Source organism: Pangasianodon hypophthalmus, chromosome 2 (genome assembly GCF_027358585.1).
Source record: "Pangasianodon hypophthalmus isolate fPanHyp1 chromosome 2, fPanHyp1.pri, whole genome shotgun sequence".
NCBI classification, from domain to species: Eukaryota; Metazoa; Chordata; class Actinopteri; order Siluriformes; family Pangasiidae; genus Pangasianodon; species Pangasianodon hypophthalmus.
This window is the reverse complement of record NC_069711.1, coordinates 7046274-7068257: the sequence shown is the minus strand read 5'-3', so window position 1 is coordinate 7068257 and position 21984 is coordinate 7046274. Positions and strand designations below refer to the sequence as shown.

At 37.8% G+C, this 21984-nt stretch overlaps 1 protein-coding gene across 1 annotated transcript in view; it reads left to right on the top strand.

The window, feature by feature from the left end:
* The window catches only part of LOC113529215 (contactin-4), a 127006-nt gene that overhangs the window by 72221 nt on the left and 32801 nt on the right, over nt 1-21984 (top strand). Inside the window, exons 3-8 of the mRNA XM_026918266.3 lie at nt 808-934; nt 1972-2147; nt 4368-4463; nt 11727-11930; nt 13836-13938; nt 21341-21525. Coding sequence (XP_026774067.3) covers nt 808-934; nt 1972-2147; nt 4368-4463; nt 11727-11930; nt 13836-13938; nt 21341-21525 — 891 coding nt within the window. The remainder of the gene's footprint in view (nt 1-807; nt 935-1971; nt 2148-4367; nt 4464-11726; nt 11931-13835; nt 13939-21340; nt 21526-21984) is intronic.

The following is a 21984-nucleotide window of genomic DNA, read 5'->3' as shown; positions in this document are numbered from 1 at the left end:
TATTCTGGACTGTGACAAAGGCTTTAGTTGCACATTGTGTTTGGATTTGCAAATGTGCATCAGTTTGTGTTTGTTTCTAATCACAATTAACATGTTTATATGTTCACTACTTGACTGAATATCAGTTAAAAACTCTATCTATCTATCTATCTATCTATCTATCTATCTATCTATCGGCATTACAGTGGTGAATAGATTACCCCAGCAACAGCAATCACTTTACAGATGAGAGTATTTTAATATTCTTATCTGATTTACTACTGAAGAAGACCATAGAGAAAGGCAAGAGGAGTTCATATACTTGAAATAGTAAAGCATGCAATAATAATAATAATATCATGCAATCATATTAAATTGAACCAAGTAAATAAAGTATATAATGATTATATGTAGACAGATATATTTAAGAAATGATAATGTCACAAAAGCCAAAAGAGAAACATGGGAAGTTAGGTAGCTGCCTCACCTCAGTTCGACTGCTATTGAGCCTGAGAATTCAAGGAACTTTGTTTTGTGTGAAGGATAGATGGAATTATTTTGTGTTGGATAAGCAAATAACTGGCTCTCATTTATGTGTCTCCTTTATGGCTATGGTCCTTTAATTTGAAGAACTGGCTGAAGTGCTGGCTTGTAAATATACATAATGTTACCCATTTCTCCTCTTGCTCTGAAGGGTAATGTGGGGAAAAAAAAGTGTTCCCAAGTGAAATTTCCACTTCACTATTTTTTTCTGCTTTGTGTATCAATAATCAAACACCTGCTTTTTTCTGAATATGCCAACATGGACCAGGTTTTGCATTTTTGCAGAGAGAAATATTCAACATGGACCTGTTTTCACCCAAGAGCCTAGTGACAGTGTTTTCCCGCTGAGCAGTGAAGACAACAAGATATTCATCAACTGCAAAGCCAAAGGAAATCCGCCGCCGCATTACAGGTAATAAATGGCCCATACTGGCTCATATTTTTCAACCATCTTAGACAAAGAGCACTGGCCAAGGTTCAGGTCTTGGTGTTTATTTAAGAGTATTAGGATGTAAAGGGCAACACCATAATCTAAATGAATGATGTTTACATTGAAATGAGCCATTTTCTTCTATTTTATTTACTGTTTAGATCAAAATTACCTATTTTTTTAATTTTTTGAATTACTAGATACTAACAGCTTATAATTAAACTTATAATATTAAATAAAATGATTTTTCATGTTCATCTGTAGGTCACTTTGAATTGAGAGTTGATTTGGGAAATAATGTTAAAAACAAGAAGTATGATCCCTGCTGTATGTAACGTGCATGTAGAAGCAGGATACAAGTGCATAAAAGCAGCATGTTATTTATGCAGAGGTCAGATAACAGGTGGACAGCATCAAACTAGAAACCTCCATAATCATAAATGAGGACACAGGATCATCAAAACCAGGAAAGGCAAGACATGTTACTAGACCTAGGAAAGCCAGACAAAACAAACTGAGTAGTGCACAATAACATCTTATAGCATATGACTTCGCAATGAGAAAAAGACACAGGAGGGTATAAATAGACCAGCTAATCAAGAGCTAAACGGAGAACAGCTGGCCACAGACAGGAAAATACACCAGTAACAGGATGGGGTTGAGACAAGACTCAAATCAGAACAAAGCACATGTCAAAGTGCTTTGTCTGATTTGAGTCTTGTCCCCCAAACACACACACAGTCAGGAAAATTCCAATCTGTGTTTTGTGTGGCTATTTACATTATGTTTATATTTTTAAAAACTGTGTTAATGATAAGCTGTATTGGATTAAATTTGCAGTGGCTCAGGTATAGAGTGAAAAGAAATGCCATACGTCAATGAGATGCCTAAGTACTCAACTAAACATAGGTTTTAAAAGTAGATTTGTATAGCCAGTAAATTAAAATTTGATAAGATTTGGCTTCACAATTGCTCAGTTGCTTTTAAAAATGCAAAACTGTATTGCCCTTCACCTGCAGGTGGAAATTCAATGGAAGAGATCTCAACGTTTACAGTGATTTGAACTACAGCCTGGTAGAGGGCAACCTCTTGATCAATAACCCGCAGGCGATGAAAGACGGAGGATCTTACCAGTGTATTGCCACTAATGCCTTTGGAACCATCCTAAGCCGCAAGGCCAAAGTGGACTTTGCCTGTGAGTAGAATTCACACATCAACTTCTTCTGCTGTCGCCGAATTGAAAGGCTTCCTCAAAGAGCTCTAACTGACTATGTTCTATTCAGGAAATGCTTCTATATATTCTTCACATATATAGAAGCATTTCTATATATTTTTCACAATGCATTTAGTATGCTGTTAGTAAAATCAAAAGTAATACTAGAATCAGCTATCAAAAGTTACACAATAATTATGTGTATAAAATATAAGAATAATTCTTTTTTCTGTCTCTTACACTCTAGACATGTACTAGTATCAGACACAGGACATTCCATGATATTTAAAGCCTATTGTATCATTCTCTCTGAAGGCAATCCCAAAATTGCTATATAGAATTGTTGGCCCCTTCTTTATAATGGAAACACAAGTAAAAAACTGAATAATCGAGCCTTTTTTCCCCCAACATTATCTCTAGCCACTGCATCTGGAGCGCATGGCTGATTATCATTACCATGTATGGGAATTTTGGCAGATTTCCATGACAGAAAACTTGTTTACTAAAACCTAATTTATGATGGATGTTTAAGGACAGTTGGTGAATTAATATTCATCTCATAAACTCATCTATAAACATGTATGTTTGTAGAACACTTTGACGAATTCTTCAGCCAGGCCTGTTGTGCAGGTCTAGTCACTCATGAATGCCATAAAATAATTGCACTACATTGCTTCAGTATGTAAAGTGTCAGGTGGCAGAGACAGTTGCAGTTGCAAAAGTGCTTTAATTGAAAATATTTTTTTTAAAAACGGGACAGGCAAACAAATCCAGAAAATTCATGGTTGAGTCAGGCAAGAGGTCAGATGAATAGCAAATAAGATATTCACAACAAAGCACTTTACAATGAATGAATGAATGTCCAGAGTCTGTATATACAGGGTATGTGGGTAATTGAAACCAGGTGCGCATAATCAGTAGTTAAGTGAACGTGAACGTGATAAGGAGTGTGTGTCGGGATTCGTAGACCGCAGTGGCCATGTTTGTAGGCCGCAGTGGAATGAAATTTGAATGCTGATTCGGGCATAGACATGGCAAGTTGAATAAAACTATAATAACAAATCTGTATTTAATTATAACTGTATAATTAAAACTACTGTAAAACTACATTAATTTACTGTAATTATAACAGTATAGGTAAGACTTTTTCTCATAAACAGAGTTTCATCCTGAGTTTATATACTATCATGCACAATGTACATGTACGGTGCTATTTCTATTATAGATGAGTTTTAAGTCAACACTTTCTCATTCTTGTCTAATTACAGGGAACTACATCAAAGTTGTTGCGTGTAGTATTTGTACATGTGCTACAGATGTGGTAAATACAGATGATCATGTGATAATATTAGCACATTACTATGAAACTATCTTTTTTTTTTTCAAGTACATTAAATACCTTAGAGTATGTGATGTAAGTCTGAATATACAGGACGTGTCTATTTCTGACAACTACAAAAAAATCACAATCTCTCATTTGGATGATATCTTCGACATAAAATTGTGCTAGTAAAATTTTGCCTATCAAGGAAGAAATATAGACAATAACATACTGAGTCAGTGTGTAATTACAGCATCAACAAATCCGTTGTCATTTGCAATTCCAAAAACATTCTTGAGTGACATAGCCATTCAGTGACGTTTGGTAATGGTAATGCTGCTGCAATATTTTTCTGGGTTTATGCAAGAATGCATCTTTACATATACACTATGAGTTTTTGTATTCATAACAATGATATTTTATCAGCTTTAAAAGGAATTTCCTGCATCATACCATCCTACATCTCAGAAACCTATCATTACTTGTGGATTAAAGCAAGCAAACTTGTATGAAACTGTTCATTCTGAATCGGTTAATTCTTGCAAAGTTAATTTTGGATCATTTAAATTTTAGATCATTTATTTTTCAACAGTAATAATGGTAGTTTCATTCCTGTAGAGAATTAGTTGTAATATATTCCATTGTGTACAGGATCTGACATTCAGAAAATATGTTTTCAAGCTTTCCAGTAGACAGCTGATTAAGTGCTTAACTAAAAGCTTTGTTTTTAATTGGATGACTGATGCCTGCAGTGGTAGTGGTATTTCAGATATTCTCTGTGGATTAGAATGGTATTTTCTAAAGGTTCCTGTCCTCTGAGTGCTCTTTCAACGAGATAGTGCTCGCACAGTGAAAACTAATAGCATAACTGTTGTTTGCAGATCTTCAGAATTTCACCAACAAGGCCAGAAATGCAGTCTTGGTGAGAGAAGGCCAGGCTGTGGTGCTGCTGTGTGGCCCACCACCCCATTTTGGAGGTATTGTGCTCCCAGATTTTCTTTAATTTTTTTTTAATATATAAAACAACCTCATATATCTCTTCATTCTTAATCAGCGTTAACTTGGAGGTAAATGTTGGGATATCTGTGGAACTGAACTGTTTATTTTCAAAGCTGCCCAACTATGGTTTGGTCCAGCAGGTGGCACCAATGAGCAAAGGGAACTGAAGGGTAACTTTAAAAAAAACACAAAAGCCAATTGAAAGTGCTTGTTGAAGCATATATTTTGAAAAGAAAAGCATTATTCCAAAATATAGTGACACCTATGTCATACTGCTTTTTTCTTGGAACCTTATTTTGCATTTAGCTCTGTTTTTGTATATAACAGTAACAATGGGGTGTACTTGTGAGCAAGAACAGCTTTCAATATATGAAATCTAAAAGAATAACAATAACGATGAGAATGGATCAGTATTTCTTTTTAATTAGTGGTTTGTTTTTGACTCACAATGACAATATACTGACAACAACACAATAAATATTATAAAATTGAATTTATTAAAACATTTGTTTATGACGTAAAATAAATGACAAAACAACCCAATAAAAAGTATTATTTGAAAATAACAAAGGCACATCACCTAGCACTGTGTAAAAATATTCATTTGTTACTTTCTACCAAGTATATCTTACTATGAACTTATTATATGACCAATTTTACAAAATAATAATTCCATAGTTGATATTTTTTACTACATGACAAAATTCTTTCAAAAATCACATGTTCACAAACATATAAGTAGGAAAATTTCTATAGTAAAAGGTTAAACTTCAAGAATCATGTATCAAGAATAAGACAAAAAATCTAGCAACACTGCACCATGCCTTAACTCACAGCACATGTCCTCACCAGTGTGTCTAATATGTTTTGATTTTAAGACAAATTAAAAGCCTGAAAAAAATCAAAGTACAAAAAGTCATGTGACAACCATTTGAATTTTTTATTCTTTCACCACCTCACATTTGAAAACTTATTCTTTACCTCCTGTACCTATATTTTCACACACACACACACACACACACCTCATGGCATTTAGTTCAGTTCTCCATACCTCCTTCTTTCTTAATGCCACGTGTGCCCTTGCGTCATTTGGAAAGGTTTTTTTTTAGGATTGGCCTTATATTGCTGGGTAATAAAGGCAATTGGCAGTCCTTGTGGAGCAACAAGCTTCTTTATCCCTCTTTGCAGCCACTGGTGTCTGCTGTACTTATGTGCAGCTGATTAGCGGGCCGTCAAAGCTCACAGACACACACACATACACACATGCCATTGGCGCAATTTCGCGCCATCGGCCCAACATTCTGCCACTCGGTTGCATTCTCCAGAGGAACGAATATCCTTAAGCATAACGGCCCACCCTCTTTTAGCCCACAGTCCCATTTTCCCTCTACCATTTCTCCTGTTGAGTGCTTTCATATGGATATATGCTTTGGATATCCGGAACCTTACTGTAGCTCTGCACTGGTGGGTTTTGAGATCCCCTGTGCAGTTATTGCTTTTTTCCCTTTCAGCTTTATCTGCTTCACAATATGACATCATGGTAATGAATGAATGAATGAATGAATGAATGAATAAATAAATAAATAAATAAATAAATAAATTTCTCTGTTTATTCCATGTTTATGCTGGAGTGTGACATGTTCAAAAGGTTCATTACTGCATTACCAAGATGTCATTTGTACCTTGTTTATGCAGATCTTAGGTATTACAACAATGACTATTCATCAGCTCATCAGTCAGAACAATGACATAAGGACCATAAAACAATAATCTATAAAACTCACTATATAAAATATGAACACAAAATCATCTTAGTTTATTTACATTCCCACCTGTGTCCACACACTTGCCATCAGGATGAAGTGCAAGGGTTTTGTGTGTATTGCTTCCATAAATATTATTTACAGTGCTAATAACTGAGATAGAGATAAGATATATGGGACATAATAAAATGCTTTTGTTGCTATAAAATCAAATGAGATAGCCTGGGTCAATGGGTCATTAATTGCTATGTGGTGAACAGCACTTGAACATCTTCAATTATTGCCATTCTGTAATCATGAAAAGACCATCACACCCCCATCCATTGCTCCAAAATGGGTTTAATTTAAAAGTCTTTAATCTAAGAACTAAAAATGGGTTTTCTTTTTTGTCTCTACAAAACAAAAAGAGCTCTGACTTTTAGACATGCCATTCTTAGACAAGCTCTTATCGAGCTGCATTTCAATCTTGCCAGCCTTCCCAGGCCTTTAATAAGCACCCCTTAATTTGACACTGATGTCGGCAGATCCAGCTGCTTCACGCTCTGGTCTCTGTCTCATTAAGAAACAAAGCACTAAAAAACCTCCAGGACGAAAAAAGGCCAGACACATTTCTAAATTGTTGCGTAACATCACTTTACGAGTGAAAAGCATCCAAAACTGCAGTGAAGTGGAGGAAGTTTTGTTTCCTATACCCTCACGATACGTGCAGTTTCATATAAATTTGAGTAAGTTAATAAATCAGCAAATCCTCAAAGAACATTGAAACATACTACTAGTCAAACACACCTACTCTTAGAAAATTTTCTTCATTTTTCCTATTGCTACTATTTTAGAATTAAAATGAAAATTTTAAACTATGAAACCTATAACGTGTATATATATATATATATATATATATATATATATATATATATATATATATATGTGTGTGTGTATGTGTAGGTCCGGACGTATTTGGACAATGGCAGAGTTTTTGTGATTTTGCCTTTATACACCACCACAATGGATTTGAAATAAAACAATCAAGATGTGATCGAAGTGTAGACTTTCAGCTTTATTTTAAGAGGTTCCAGAAAAAAACCTCTGGAAATAAAAAAAAATGGCATTTACTATTTAGGAATTACAGCCATTTTAAGAAAAGTACTTCCATTTTCAGGGGCTCAAAGGTATTTGGACAATTTACTGACAAGAAGTTATTTGACCAGGTGCGGTCCATTCCCTCGTTACTTCAAGACAAAGGAAGCAGGTAAAAGGTCTGGAGTTGGTATCAGGTATTGAGTTGGCATTTGGCAGCTGTTCTACCAATATGAAGTCCAAGGAAATCTCAATGCAAGTGAAGGAGGCCATCATTAGGCTGAAAAAACAACATAAATTTATAAGAGATGGAAAAAACCTTAGGTGTGGCCAAATCAACAGTTGGGTACATTCTTAAAAAGAAAGAAAGCTCTGGTCAGCTCAACGACATCGAAAGGCCTTGAAGACCACGGATAACAGCTAAAGTGGATGATCGCAGAATGCTTTCCTTGGTGAAGAAAAACCTCTTCACAACATCAACAGAAGTCAAGAATACTCTGGTGAAGGTAGGCGTATCCTTGTCAAAATCTACAATCAAGAGACGTCTTCATGAATGTAAATACAGAGGGTTACAACAAGGTGCAAACCACTGGTAACATTCAAGAACAGGAAAGCCAGAATAGAGTTTGCCAGAATGAAAGCCTCCCATGTTCTGGAATAAGATTCTCTGGACTGATGAAACCAAGATTAACTTGTACCAGAATGATTTGAAGAGAAAAGCATGGCGAAAGAAAGAAACAGCTCATGATCCAAAGTATACCACATCATGTGTCAAACATGGTGGAGGCAGTGTTATGGCATGGGCATGTATGGCTGCCAATGGAACGGGCTCACTGGTGTTTATTGATGATGTGACTGCTGACAGAAGTAGCAAGATGAATTCTGAGGTGTATAGGGCTATACTCTCTGCTTACACTCAGCCAAACGCTACAAAACTGATAGGACACCGCTTCACAGTGCAGGTGGATAATGACCCTAAACATACTGCGAAAGCAACTCAAGACTTTTTGAAGGCAAACAAATGGAATATTCTTCAATGGCCAAGTCAGTCACCTGATCTCATTCCAATAGAGCATGCTTTTTACTTACTGAAGACAAGACTGAAGGCAGAAAGACCCACAAACAAGCATCAACTGAAGGTGGCTGCAGTGAAGGCCTGGCAAAGCATCTCTAGGGAGGAAACTTAGAATTTGAGTTTTGAGAACATGGGCTCCAGACTTCAGGCAGTCATTGACTGCAAAGGATTTTCATCCAAGTATTAAATTATGGTTGTATTTGCAATTATGTCAGTTTGTCCAAATCACACACTTCGATCACATCTTGATTGTTTTATTTCAAATCCATTGTGGTGAAGTGAAGTGACTTGTGGCCAAGTATGGTGACCCATACTCGGAATTTGTGCTCTGCATTTACCCCATCCAAGTGCACACACACAGTAGTGAACACACACCCGGAGCAGTGGGCAGCCTTTTTTGCTGCGGCACCCGGGGAGCAGTTGGGGGTTCAGTGCCTTGCTCAAGGGTCTCACCTCAGTCATGGTATTGAGGGTGGAAGAGAGCACTGGTCATTCGCTCCCCCCACCTACAATCCCTGCTGGACCTGAGACTCGAACCCACGACCTTCAGGTTCACCTTCAGTTTGCAAGTCCGACTCTCTACCCATTAGGCCACGACTGCCCCCATGGTGGTGTATAAAGGCAAAATCACAAAAACTCTGTCATTGTCCAAATACTTCCGGAACTGAGTACATATATATCATGAAAAACATGAACTGAACAAAAACTTGAACTGGCTAAATTGCCCCAAAGTGTGAATGAGTTTGTGAACCTGTGTGTGTGTGCATGATGTTCTCCGACCTTGTGCTCAGTGATCCCAGGATAGGCTCCATATCCATCACAAATCTGACCAGGATTAAGTGGTTACTGAAGATAAATGATTTTTTCTTTTTAAAAAACAAGCATGCTATGGGAAAATCATTGAAAACTGTACATCATTTTGAAATAATCCTTGTAATCCTTATAGAAAATTTGAAAATGCAAATAGACACAATGATGTATCGAAATCCATCATAATATGTTATACAGTCATTCTCTGATTTTTTAAAATTTTTTTATTTTTATTCGTTTTATTTTTTTTGTGCCACTGTGATTGCTCTACTAGATAAATGTCATAGCACTGTCAGGCCCATCACTACAGGATAATTAGACTGTGTATTAGATCTGTAGCAAATGTGGCAGATCTAGCCAGGCGGTAATGTAAGCAATGCCCCATGCTATGTTGCTCAACACAGTTTTCTCATACTGTTCCACTTCAAGTGGCTTGTCACTGAGAGTCAGCACAAGTTACTGTAATGGTACATGGAGCAATGTCAACACACAGAATTGCCACCAGATTTTTTTTTTCAGCAAACCATATGTTCCACTAGTACTTACTGTATATGTTTATAATACTTTGTGTGTAAAATGGTTTCATGTTCCTAGTTGAACTGCCACTGTCAAAAGCTCAAATATTTACAGTACATTACATATTTGTTTGCTGTAGCGAGTAAGATTGTCTCACAGTGATGCTGGATCACTGATATGTGTCTGGGAGACACTGGCTTTACATTAGTGCAGAGTAAATAAAGCTGCAATATTTCATTCATTCACTCACTCACTCACTCACTCATTTATCTTCAATAACCCCTTTACCCTGGTCAGGGTCTTGGTGGATCCAGAACACTGGGTGTAAGGTGAGAAATATGCTGGATGGGACACTAGTCCATTGTAGGACATAAAGCTGTACAGTATCTTTTACCCAAATTAATTTTGATAACACTTTACATGAAGGTACACGAAACTAACATTATTTACTGCATTACTTAGCACCATAAGCAAACCATAAACTTCAGCATTAATAAACTATTTGATTACTTAATAAAGCATTAATAAATAAAATTAATAAAAGTCATGTTAACAAAGTAACACCTGTAATTCAACAAATTAATAAATATACCTGTGTTAAGTGTAAAGGGTCTGAAAATAATTCCACATAAATTAACATAAGTTAAATTACATGTTATTAAATGTTGATAACATGCTGAAATGTTGATAACATGCTGAAATCGACAATGCATCCTCACTTATGAATTTTGCAGATTAACCACCACAACCAGATTAATTAAGGCATCAGTATTTATTGTTTTTGTATAGAATGAAACAATCAATGTATTTGTCAGGAAGAGTAGACTGAAGTGGATGCAAGTGAAGTTAGAGTGTATTATAGAACTGGAAAACAAATCTAATTGTGAGGCAAAGATGTAAAACAGGCAGTAGTCAGGTGATCAGCAAACCACATAAACAGGACAAATTAAAAATCCACAAAACCAAGAATCAAGCAAGATCAAAACTAGAATAACAGTGCACAAGATAAAGGCTTGGCAGTGTCAGGTGAGCAAAAGCTGAGCGTTGCTTTTTATTTATGTGAGGGTGAGTGATTAGCAACAGGTGAGTGTAATCAAAAGTCCGGCAACTGTCAACATGACAGGATCAGGTTCATGTGTTCTGGGAAGTGTGGTCTGGGGCAGCTGTGTTTGTAATCTGCAGTGCATTCTGGGAGTTTGATTCTGAAGTTGACCTGACAGTATTGACTGAAACAGCATAATGCAGGTGTTCATTATTTGCCTGATTCGCCCAATATCAGTTAAAACAAGTAATGATTATTTTTTAATATTACTTATGGTATGTTGCTGTTCATGATTTGTTAATGTTAAGTAAATATGCAGTAAATAATGGTAGATTGATGTACCTTAATGTAAAACATTACCTCAATGTATACAGTGAATCAGGATTATTTTAAAATATACTGGATTGTATGCTACCAACATCATGTCCATATTAGTATTAGTTCTGGGGTTTCAAAGCAGAGCTTTTTCCAGATTGGGAAAATAGGGAAATTGTTGTAAGGTGATCTGCTTTGATTGAACTAGGACTTTAAACACAGAGACACAGACTTAAATGACCCCCATATGTAAGTCTAAATAAAAATATATTATATTAATATAAATACAAAAATATAATGTATAACTGCACACTTCAGTAATAATTTGGTTTAGAGATCAATGGGTACTATTTCAAAAAATTTTTATACAGAAAATTATAATATGCAAAATTGTACAAGTTGGAAAAATCTGGAATAAGGCATATATAGCATATAAGAGACTTCTGATGGAATGGTTTTCCAATAGAAAGGCTTACATCCAACACATATACAGTAGTGTCTCAAGAAATTAAAGTACTAAGTATGATATAAGCAATCCAGCCAAAACACTTAGGATGTGGTTGTTGCTGCTATGTACTATATACTGTAAACCATATGCACTAATGATTTTTTTATGTGACTACTTTTTTTTGGCTCTTTTTCCCAGAGATTAGATATGCATGGATCTACAATGGCCATCCCAGTGTCCTCATCCAAGACAATCGGCGCTTTGTGTCCCAGAGGACAGGGAACCTGTACATTGCTAAAGTGGAGCCGTCTGATGTGGGCAACTATACATGTGTGGTAAAGAACATGATGACCAATGGCACCGTGTACAGCTCACCCACTCCTTTGGTGCTGCGCCGGGATGGTGAGGGACCTCAGTGTCTTAATGGGTGCATCAATCATCTAGTGTGTCAGAAGAAAAGTATGCTGCAGCTCACAAAGTATCAACTAGTGTTAGCTAGTGTCTCTCTAATGACTCCAAAAGCAAAACGCAGAGAATACGTTTTGAAAAATGAATATAAACATGAATATAAGTCTCCAGTTGTAACAATGACGATGAAGTTATGAAATAAAGCATTATCTGCATTTTAAAGATAGATGTCATATATGTTTAATGACTGTGTGCTCTTTAATAGCCTTATCTGAATGTGTTGGTTTATTTAGAGCTCTCTTGTAAATCACTACTTAGCTAGCAGGCTTTCAGTTGGTTACTAAAAAGGTTACAGCAGTACAAAATTAAGACATTTTCTTTACTGGTTATTCACTGTCTATATGTACTGTTTCAGATCACATTTTGTAATTTTTTGTCAAACAGTTGTATTTAGGATGCATTGTCTTTTCAGTCTATATGTATACATTTGTATATGGTAATATAAGTACATTTAGTATGTAAGTACACTATATTACCAAAAGTATTCGGTCACCTGCCTTGACTCACATATGAACTTAAGTGCCATCCCATTCCTAACCCATAGGGTTCAATATGATGTCGGTCCACCTTTTGCAGCTATTACAGCTTCAACTCTTCTGGGAAGGCTTTCCACAAGGTTGAGGAGTGTGTTTATAGGAATTTTTGACCATTCTTCCAAAAGCGCATTGGTGAGGTCACACACTGATGTTGGTCGAGAAGGCCTGGCTCTCAGTCTCCGCTCTAATTCATCCCAAAGGTGTTCTATCGGGTTCAGGTCAGGACTCTGTGCAGGCCAGTCAAGTTCATCCACACCAGACTCTGTCATCCATGTCTTTATGGACCTTGCTTTGTGCACTGGTGCACAGTCATGTTGGAAGAGGAAGGGGCCCGCTCCAAACTGTTCCCACAAGGTTGGGAGCATGATATTGTCCAAAATGTTTTGGTGTCCTGAAGCATTCAAAGTTCCTTTCACTGGAACTAAGGGGCCAAGCCCAACTCCTGAAAAACAACCCCACACCATAATTCCTCCTCCACCAAATTTCACACTCGGCATAATGCAGTCCGAAATGTACCGTTCTCCTGGCAACCTCCAAACTCAGACTCGTCCATCAGATTGCCAGATGGAAAAGCGTGATTCATCACTCCAGAGAACGCGTCTCCACTGCTCTAGAGTCCAGTGGTGGCGTGCTTTACACCACTGCATCCGATGCTTTGCATTGCACTTGGTGATGTGTGGCTTGGATGCAGCTGCTCGGCCATGGAAACCCATTCCATGAAGCTCTCTGCGTACTGTACTTGGGCTAATCTGAAGGTCACATGAAGTTTGGAGCTCTGTAGCAATTGACTGTGAAGAAAGTCGACGACCTCTTTGCACTATGCGCTTTAGCATCCGCTGACCCCTCTCTGTCAGTTTACGTGGCCTACCACTTCGTTGCTGAGTTGCTGTTGTTCCCAAACTCTTCCATTTTGTTATGATAAAGCTGACAGTTGACTGTGGAATATTTAGGAGCGAGGAAATTTCACGACTGGATTTGTTGCACAGGTGGCATCCTATGACAGTTCCATGCTGGAATTCACTGAGCTCCTGAGAGCGGCCCATTCTTTCACAAATGTTTGTAAAAACAGTCTGCATGCCTAAGTGCTTGATTTTATACACCTGTGGCCAGGCCAAGTGATTAGGACACCTGATTCTGATCATTTGGATGGGTGACCGAATACTTTTGGTAATATAGTGTATATATGGTACATATTCTGTAATATGAATTGACCACTTAATTGATCATTTATGATTGATGTGATTTTTTTTAAAAATTAACATATTTATTTTGAATTGATTGTTTTCTCCATCTTTTCTTCCAGCTGTGATGGGTGAATACGAGCCTAAAATTGAAGTCCAGTTTGAAGAACTGCTGCGTGTCATCAAAGGATCATCGGTTAGACTGGAGTGCTTCGCTTTAGGAAAGTAGGTCTTTGCTTGGATAGCATATGGACTCTTTCCTGCCTCCAGAGATTTCGGAAGCTAGCAAGGACTTTGCACACTTGGCACATAGTACATCTTTGAGCTTTATTTAAGGGAAAGATCTCAGGAAAATGCTGGCTCTTTTAATCTTAGCAAAATGCGGCCAGGACGAGAGAACAGGGCATTCATCATTGCAAAAACAGCTGCAAGGTATGATTCAGGGGTTTTGTGGGAGGTTAGGGACCTCTGATTTTCTAAAGGTACTGTGGCATAGTATGTAGAGGCAGTGAAAGGCCTAATAGGTATTGAATAAGTCCAGCTTTCACAGCCCGGATGTTTCAAGAGCTTATAGGTCAGAATTTAAAAAAACAAAACAAAAAAAAACTTTGACTTACTGTAATATTACAATACTGCAGTTATATACCTAAAGATAAGAGCATTGCTGGTTTAGAGAGCTGTTCATTCACAACTATATAACAATTAATTTATATGAATCTGCCTTTTCAGCTCCCTCAACTTTAACTGCCCTTAAACTCCTCCACACTGACCTACAAAATCTTTATAGTTATGTGCGCTGGGTTAATTTAGACATCACTTTAACGTCCATTCTCTTACAGCACTACTCTGTCCAAATATCATACAAAAGTGCATAAAATCAGGGTGTACTTTATTTGGGCAAATCCACAAATCAATATCGTAGTCCATAGCGTAAGTAAAAGAGGCAGGTGATAATAAACTGAGATAATCCATAGTTAAAGTCAAAAACAGTTGAAATCAAAGTAAAAAAAAGTCATCAAAATGGACTTTAAACTTCAAAATAAAAATGAACATGCTGGCTAGCAGACCAGGGACAGGACAGAAGCAGAAACTGTAGTATGTACTAGATTTCTTAGTCTCAAATTCTAATCTTCAGCTACTCATAAACCTGTATATGAGGCACAAGAAGCAATACTAAAAACATGTTCATCTCTCCTTTTTAACTGTTAAACAATGTATAGAGCATTAGAAACTCTTCTACTAGGTGTAAACCCCAGTACTCTCTAGTCAGTTAGTACTAGAGACTTGTCTCTTTCTGCAAAAATACTGGGACTTATTATTAAGCAAGCTCTCTGATACATTGCAAGTGTCTATTGACCATTCCACTCTGATGTCTTTCCTATCACCTATCATCTCCTTCAATACAAATATCACCTGGTAGACTTTCTAATATGTAGATGATTGGATCAGAGATGTACTACTCTTGGAAAAAAAATGGAGAATGAAATACACCTTACATTCTCCCAGACTCTGCTGGTAAGAAATAGACATTAGAATTTTATTTTATAAGTATTGCTTCCTACTGATGACTAGTAATCGCTGTTAATAGATTTTCTCAAAATGTTGTGCTTTTATGTCTTTTAAATGATAATTGCCCTAAAGGCCTTTCACTTTGGGTGCAGCATTGTCAAAACCAAAGTCATAGAGATGTGTATAAATTGGCATTCTGTATATGCTGGGTACTACATTGCCTCATTGTATAGTGTGCAGTATGCAATGATCATCATTTTGTATACTATACATCCACTCACTTTGTTTAATTGTAGTGATTAAAGCCAAATAAGATTAAATGCAGAGAAATGCTTTAAGCCAGTACTCAAATAGGGAACTAGCCTAGTGATGAAGAAAAATCGTTAGCTTTACAGCTAAATCTATCTAGCTACCATTCAACGTCGTTAGTTCGGTTAGCTCTGACTAGCTAGCACTTAGCATAGTTTATGCAATACTTTGCCCATACATGGACAATCATAACACTAAATTAACTGTTTACATTAAAATGCCTAATAGATGAAAATGAGACCACTGTTACTTTAATGACTGAAATGACTGTTACTTTAATGACTACTTTATTTTTGTCCCACAAACTTATAACAAACTTAAAACAATAACATTAGCTAGCTATCTTTTTTCAGCATATAACAATTAAAATATACACAATAGTAGACATAATGCCATTTAGTGGTATGTTTTGTTATATGAAGATATTCTGGTGTTGTGACTAATCTTTGGAATGAAATGAGTGGGTGAGGAGCTGTCCATTATTTCTGTTGTTTTCTGATGACAGGCTCAGGGTCTGCATTATAAGCAGAGCCCACTGCCAAAATCCAAAATCTGTCCTGGAATCCAAACCCTATTTTTGTGTTGCCAAAAATACTGTAATATTTACAACATATGATACACATATAATATAGCAAAGTGTCACATAATTACAAATTGCAATTTTATAAATATATCTATGACAAACCAGTTCACAAAACATAATACATTTATACAAGGGGGAAAAATTATTTGTATTTTAGTCTTTTAGTCTTTTTTTAGTCTTTAATAGACATTTGGCAAAGGCTCTATATCTGTAACCACTTGATCTATTGTTTTATTGACAAAAAAGTGAGCAAAACGTGTATCTCTGCAAAGAGTCCCTACCCTACCATAGTGTGACCTACCATTGACAATGTACAGGCCCAAGTACTGACAGATATGCAAGAGATCATGCAGGAAGTTAGCTGTGTTTCTTGGGAATTGTTGAAGTTCAGCAGAAACAGTCCTTATGTTTGTTCAGGTCTTCCACAGGTCAGCACACTTTCTTGGGACTGGGAGTATCATGAAGATTACTTTAATGCTAAACCAAGATATGCCTAAATCAAACATATCCACTGAAATAAAGATGATAAAGATGAAATAAAGATGAAACTATGCTAAGTACATTTTGGCCTACAACAATGTAAAGACAAGGACACAGACAAGATCTTTCTCTCTCAGTCATGTCCACCAGTTTAACCATGCTTTCACCAGTATCACAAGTCTGATCCACCAGCTTATAGCCAGCTTCACAAGGCTAGAGTACCAGTTCAACCAGCTCTGACCAGTTAAATCAGGCTGGTACCCCCATTTTAACCAGTTCAGTATTCAAGCTGGTCTAAGCTGGATTTTAAAGCAGGGAATAACTAACATAGCCACAACATGAAATAAAAACTGTAAATCCAAATGGTACATCAATATTTATTCAGAAAAATTTACGCATATTCAGAGAGAGCTTCATATGTGCTTAAGTCAATTTTCCAGGTGTGCCATTCCAATTATGCATATTACTGGCATGTTGTTCATACCTGTGAGGTTGCCAGAGTAAAAGAGTTAAATAGAAGTGTACAAAGCATACAAGACAGGGTTTTTCAATAGCATCTAGATCACTGCCTTTAACACAAGCACTTGCCTTTATGCCTATAAAAATCAGGGATATAAAATGTGGACTGAAGAAGCACATTGTGTCTTTTTTATGTCAAATATAATATAATTTAACATAAAAAGCAAGAGAAATTTTAAACATGAAAATAAAATTTAAAAAATGCATTGTAAGATGTATGATAAATGCAATCCAACCAGGCTAGGCTAGAGACATCCAGGAAAAGGCTGAATGACTACCACAAATAGTGTGGCGATATCTGGGGAGACAGCGGACTGTATGAAGAGACAGCAAAAGTGGCAGTGAGGGTCAGTACCCCAAACTGCAGCTCTCATGATGGAGAGTCCCCAGCAAAGCTAAAGAAAGCCCCACTGAGTTTTTCCCCTTGGGGTGCCTGGGAGAGGAGGAGAATGAGCACCCCAACAGGATGGACATACAGACAATGACCCAAGCTAAAGGTGCAATGACAAGTGGTGTGTGTGTGTGTGTGCGTGTGTGTGTGTCCATGTCTGCAAAAACCTGCATGGCTGAAAGATCCACCAGCACAAAATGAGATGCTTGTGTGGCACAACACAGAGGTCCAGCACCTGGGGAGATGCAGAAGGGACCAGACCCGGAATCAGCCAACGGAGCCAGGAGCCTCCAAGCATCACAAGCCCAACCTGAGAGCAGGCAATCAGAACACTGTTGGGTTAAATGATGTGAATGTGGATGGGGTCCATGAAACCACATGCAGAGTTGATGTAGACCAGAGGTTGTGCGATATGTGTACAATTATCGTAAGCGTCAACTCAAAACTGAAAGTTTTGAAACAAAGCAGAAACTGCTGACCAGGAATCATGGGGGACACAACTGTCAAGAGATAAAGATCAGCCAGCTAAGACAGGACCTGAAGTTCCTAAGGCGGCTGTACAAGGAAGCAAGGCAAGAGAATAGGACTGCACTAGCCATGCTCCGGAACACAGTGGGTAAGCAGCTGGTCACCCTACATCATGCTGGGTGACACAGAAAGAGGGGCAAGGAGAGGGCCAGGAAACGTGCAGATTTCATTACAAACCATGTTGGATTTACTAAGAAGCTGCTTGGGCAAAAATGAAACAGCCACCTTTATTGCTCGAAAAAAGGAGATTGACCAGCATTGCCATGACACTTATAGTGACAATGCAAGGGAATAATAGCTTGGTCATTGCATGACTTTGATATCCCCACCAGACTCCAATGTAATATTAAAGAGCCCACCCTGAAGAAGGTCCAGAAGGCCGATAAAGATGGCAGAAATAACTCAGCACTAAGCCCAATTGAAGTGCCATACATGATCTATATGTTGCTGTTACAACATTTTTGTGGAGAATTATCCAAGTGGTATGGAGGATGGGAAAGGTGACCCAACAGTGAAGATTAACAGAAGGTGTCTGGATTCCAAAAGAGTAGAGCTCAAGTAACACCAAGCAATTCAGGACAATCTCTCTCCTCAGTGTTGAGGGAAAAATATTCTTCAGTATTGTTACCTGATGCCTGTCAGAGAATTTCTCTTGAGTAACTCCTATATTGACATGTCTATGCAGAAGGGAGAGTCCTGAAGGTGTCTGGGTGCATTGAACACACAGGTGATCTGAGAGGTGTGGGAAGGCAAAGGAGACCAGGCTGTTCTGTGGCTGTACTTTACTAATGCCTATGGTTCAATTCCACATAAGCTGGTGGAAACTGCACTGGTCACCATCATGTTCCAGGTAAGATCAGGGACCCCATTCTGGATTATTACAGTTGCTTCAGTATGAGAGCCACCTATGGAAAATCAATATCAGCATGGCATCAACTAGAGAAATTGTGTGGGTGTACTATTTTAGTGATAGTTGTTTGCCCTTGCCATGGACATGCTTGTCAAGCAGGCGGAAATGGAGTGTACAGACCCCCTGACCAAGTCTGGTGTTCGGCATCCACCCATCAGGGCATCTGTGGAGGACCTGACAGTAACAACATCAATGCATGGATGCAGATGGATTGCCTTGTATGGGAACGGGAAAAAGGTCCAACTCCCTTTTAGGATTCTGTCAGAGGAGTACATGGTTACAAGGGGAATTGAGGTGCTACTGTACAGAGACTCCACTGACACCGGAGGCTCCTCAGCAGGAGTTGAAGTAAGAACTGCGAGGAAGCAGAGGGCACAGGAGTCTATCAACTGGCCTGGAACCACCGCTGGATTCACATATGCGACACAGAGATTGAGTGGGATCTGTAGCTTCTGGATGGGCAGGGATGGGTACCCAGCAAAATTCCCAGGGTTAACACCCAGAATGTTGATTCAACTCTTTCAAAGTTCATTTGTGTCCAATTGGACATATACAAACACTCTGGGTGTTAAATCAACACTGAAGATTTTGCTGCATAGCACTCCAAGACTGCAGCACTGCAGTAAATCCTGAGGGAAGAAGAGATGTCAGCTTATCCAGAAGGAAGTGTGAGCAGGGGTAGAGGGACTTCAAGCCAGCAGGATTGTAGTGATGTGGACCAGATGGGAACAAGTGTTGGCCTATAAGATCTTGTGGACAGAGCTCTGGAAGGCCGAGCCATTCCGGATGAAGTTTCTGATCCAGTCGGTTTATGATGTCCTCCCCTGCCCATCCAAACTTCTTCAGCTGGGGTATGGTGGAAGAAAAGCCATCTAGATGGCTGTGGATTAAGCAGGGTGATCTGTGAAATACATTAGCTACTTGAATGCAAACCCTGTTAAGTGAGCTGGCTACGATGACCCCATCATATTTAAGATAGGGGTGAGATGTGTGCTGGTCTCATTCACCAATGCATGTGTGATTCTGCTTGTGTTAGATAGGCATGTTTGTGCATTAGGCAGACATGTCTGTGTGGTGTGTAGTGTAACAAGAAATCAATAGAGAACCAGTGGCACTGTGCTAATGTACTGTATTAATGGTGCCAGTGGGGCTTGCTACAGCCTTAGTCACTGGGGAGGCCTGTATGGTTCTGATTTGTGGTGAACATGTTTGTGATCCTGAGGACAAGAGGGGTAATCTGTGGAACACATAAGCTACTTGGACACAAGCCAGGGCCTGAGTACCCCTGACTGGGTCACCTAGGCAAGAGTGTCTGACGCTGAAAGACTTTTGCTGATGGTTGTTGACTAGCATTAACTAGTTTACATAGCTAATATTAGATAACAAGACATATAATATTAGACAAGACATATTCTGGACAAATTCATATAAAATCATATAACACTATAACCATATTCTTTACATCTACAGTCACTGTTGACTACTTCACCTACATTTGGGCAGAAATAAGTAAGAGTAGTAGCCATAGTATGCCATATTGATCACAGATATATTCCACTGTTTTGCAATGATTTGAAATTACTTTTAAAATGTCTGAGTGGCAGTCCAGCAAAAACTAGACTTTTGTTGCTAGTTTTGTTGTAATCACATCTTATTTCCCAGTTATTCATCCTAAAGTAGATTATTTATTAATTACTATTATTTTCTCAGTAAACTCAGTAAATTAGATCACAGTCTTTGCATTTTTAATGCTTTTGTTAGACATTTGAATGTCTAAAATTTTTAAAAATGCATTCAGATTAGACTTACTGTACTGTACAAGAAATCTCGCACTTCAGTTGACCCATTCGCTTCAATTTTTCTACTTCTACTTAACATGTAGTCAATTAGCCAGTAAAAGTTTGATGTCCTAATTTTCCTTAGGTTTTCACTGAGCTCACAAGGCAAATGTAGATAGTAAATAAAGCAAACTTGCCCTCATGCAAGCTGTTTGTCAATATCACTCAAGTCATTTGGTTTAGTAATTGTAGTATATGAACATTTGAAAACGACATAATAAGTTTATACATCTTAAAGATTTATTTACACAAAACACAGTCATATAGAGCCAGAAATCGCATAAACAAATCAATGTAAAATTCTTTAACAACCCAAATGCTCAAATGATTCTAATATGCAGTTTGCATAATGCTATTTATGAATAATAAGCTTGTTAGGTTAGCATTGTATTTCTAAGGCAAAATGAAGGAGGGAGAATTCACACAGGACAGTTTTTTTGATCAACCGCATTTTGGAGAAGTGGAAAAATTGAAAAAAATGTTCAAGATATAAATGATATTTGTTTAGCATTAGCTAAATACTAGTGATACTAACATGGCCTGGTTGTCTTATTGGACAGTCCAGTGCCTTCTATCTCTTGGAGAAGAGCAGACGGAAGCCCTTTTCCTGGAAAGATGAAAATCAATCAATCAAATGGCGTCCTGGAGATCCCTTATTTCCGGCCTGAGGATGCTGGCTTTTATGAATGTGTGGCAGAGAACTCCAGAGGCCGTAGTGTTGCAAAAGGACACCTCATATTTAATGGTAACTATAACTTAGAAATAGGTAATAATGGAAAGAAAAGCACATATTTAATGACTGCTGTAAATTGGATGCATTTTGGGTGCATTTGGCTAGAGAATGACCAAACTAGAACTACAGTTAGTGCTTTGGATGAACTGCAGAGTCAGTTCTACAAAAATCTATTACTTAATCTCATCTATTTAATATGACACTTAGTAGCTCTGTTACCTTTATAGGAGGGAAATCAATACAAGATACTTTAATTGTATGTCAGAAACTGGGCAGCATGGTAACTACTACTGAATAATGAATAACCTCCAGATGAATATGCCTTAATGCCAGTTGGCCAAGCCAGGCTAATTAAAATGGCTGAAGCGTCAGTCTTTAGATTGGTGGTGAAAAGCAATTTTGCTCATACTGAGAACGGCTCGTATAAAGACAGGCTAATCTAGAATTAATGTGTACCAGTTAACCCCACTG